The 2,462-nt window shown below is 45.9% G+C and overlaps 1 protein-coding gene across 1 annotated transcript; it reads left to right on the plus strand.

Annotated features, from left to right (window-relative positions):
* The first annotated feature begins 602 nt into the window (after positions 1–602).
* LOC123488917 (putative nuclease HARBI1) lies at positions 603–1,844 on the plus strand. Its single transcript, XM_045219654.1, has 2 exons — positions 603–1,394; positions 1,505–1,844. The coding sequence occupies exons 1-2, from the start codon at positions 682–684 to the stop codon at positions 1,842–1,844; spliced, it is 1,053 nt and encodes a 350-aa protein (XP_045075589.1). The 5' UTR covers positions 603–681.
* The last annotated feature ends 618 nt before the right edge of the window (positions 1,845–2,462 follow it).

Consider the following 2,462-nt stretch of genomic DNA (forward strand, 5'->3'; position numbering starts at 1 on the left):
TCTGGTGTGCCACAAGGTGGCGTGGTTTCACCATATCTGTTTCTCCTTCACATGTCCATCTGAAAAGTTGTCTTCAGTGACACTCTGGACACTGGGTATGCAGACGATGTAGGGCTGTCCCGAGCCATACCATTAACCAGCATCCAAGAGGACACTTCCATGGGCTTGGAGATACAGCAGCTGGAAGAGTGGGCCACATCCAACAACATGGTCCTGAATGGGAAAAAGTCTGTGGAAATTCAGATATGTTTTTCTAGAGACCATCCACAACCTGCACCACTAATCCTAGGAGGACAGGAAGTACCAGTGGTAACAACAACCAAGTATCTGGGTTTTCATCTAGACTCTAACCTCAGTGGTGACATGTGGAGCAGCCAGTGAGAAAGGCCTCGATACGCCTTTTTGACATTTCTTGCCAGTAATGTCCTACTGAAGATCTGGGCCCGTATCTCTAAAGAATTTTTGTGCAAAAAGTGGCTCCTAGCGGCCAAATTCTAAGAAAATTCTCAGAGGCATGACGTTTTCTTAGAATTTCCCCTAAAAGTGACACGAAAATCCCAGTTAATATAAAAGCTATTCCTCAAGAGTCCTAGCGCTAAAAGGGCTCCTAAGGCGAGATCTGCTAAGAGCAGGGAAGAGGACTTTTAGTGGCTTAGGAGTTACCCTAAGCAGCTGCACAAAATGGCCAACAGAGGAGGCAGGAGAGATGTCCTGCAAACACTGGATGACAGGGAATTATTGAGACGCTACAGATTGGATCGTGCAGGAATCATGTTTGTGGTGGATCTCCTTAGAGATGCAATTACTTCACCAACTCGACGCCTCAACGCTATTACACCGGAGAAGAAAGTAATCACAACCCTGAGGTATTTGGCAACAGGGAAAATGCAACAATGCAGCAGTGATGACTTGGGTCTGTCCCAATCCTCCGTCAGCAGAGTCATCACCCAAACACTGACAGCTTTGTCACAACCTAATATTGTGACACAATTTCTTTCATTCCCGCTGGATGCCCGCACTTTACACACACATAAAAGGGCATTTATGGACATTGCAGGATTCCCTGGCGTTGTGGGTGTAATTGATGGAACACATGTGAGAATAATTGCGCCATCAGAGGACGAGGCTGTCTTTGTTAACAGGAAGAATTTCCACAGCATCAATGTGCAAATAGTGTTCAATGCGGCCTGGAAGATTTTGGACATTGTGGCTAAATGGCCAGGCTCCACACATGATGCGAGAATGCTCTCCGAGAGTGGCATCAGACAGCTTTTTGAGAGACGCTATGTGCCAGCTAATTGCCACTTGTTAGGGGACAGTGGCTACCCATGCAAACCATGGCTCCTTACACCTTACCTCCAGCCACGCCAAGGGCCCCAACTAAACTATAACAGGTAAGCCAAACAATACAAAAATCATGGAAATGAAATGCAAGCAATATGTTAGAGCATCCAAGTAGTGCAATATTTCCATCAAATAATTAAAGGTCTGTATTCTATTGTAGGGCCCACAAGACAACAAGAGCGGTGGTGGAGCGTGGCATAGGCCAGCTTAAGAGGCGCTTTCATGTTCTCCACGGAGAGGTGCGGCTGAGGCCTGAAAAAGTCAGCAAACTCATCATAGCCTGTGCAATATTACACAATATTTGCAAGGTTAGACAGATTGCAGAACCTCTGGAGGATGGCGATGAGGATGAGGATGGAGACAACGATGAGGATGGTGGTGAAGAAGATATTCACATTCCACAGGGGAACCCTAGCCCAGAGTGGACTGCCTTACAGGGCAAACTTCACAAATTTACATTTCAGGCAAGCTGTAGCCCCATGTCATTTGAGAACTTGTGATGGTATTAAGAACTACCACAGTTTTACTGCACATCACCTGCAACTGTTAAATGCAAGACACAGAACACAATCTCTAAATGGTTTATTTTTTAGGTGTTCAATTTTAAGGCGGTAGTACTCCTCCTGAAGGGAAAGGACTTTTTTTTGTTGTTCAAACACATAAATTGTGAGTTGCAATCTTCTCTCCTGCAGGGATGCTGACGGAGCAGGTGCTGCGGATGGGAATGGTGTTTGATCCGCCGGGCTATCCTGAGTAGCAGCTGCAGATGGTTCAGGCGGCAAACTTGATGGGCCCGGTTCTTGTGATGGCTCCATGCTACAGAAATACATAGGCCTAGTTTAATTATTGTTTTGATTAAATTAATTTAATACAATGAGCATGGATAACACATGAAATGGCTTCTGCAATGAATAAACACTGTTGATATGAATAACCCTGTGTCCTACCTTTGCTGCATTTCAAGGGCCTGCATCATTGACGTGTCAATGCCTGTTGGCAGCCCGGTGACACTGAGCTCAGAGTGTCCCAGGACTTGAAAGACAGTGTCGGCCACCTGGGACAGCCGCTTTGCAGGTGGTCCACCCCTAGAAAGAAACAGTCAATGAACACAGTATTAG

The sequence above is a fragment of the Coregonus clupeaformis genome, unplaced genomic scaffold (assembly GCF_020615455.1).
Source record: "Coregonus clupeaformis isolate EN_2021a unplaced genomic scaffold, ASM2061545v1 scaf2580, whole genome shotgun sequence".
In the NCBI taxonomy this organism is placed as follows: Eukaryota; Metazoa; Chordata; class Actinopteri; order Salmoniformes; family Salmonidae; genus Coregonus; species Coregonus clupeaformis.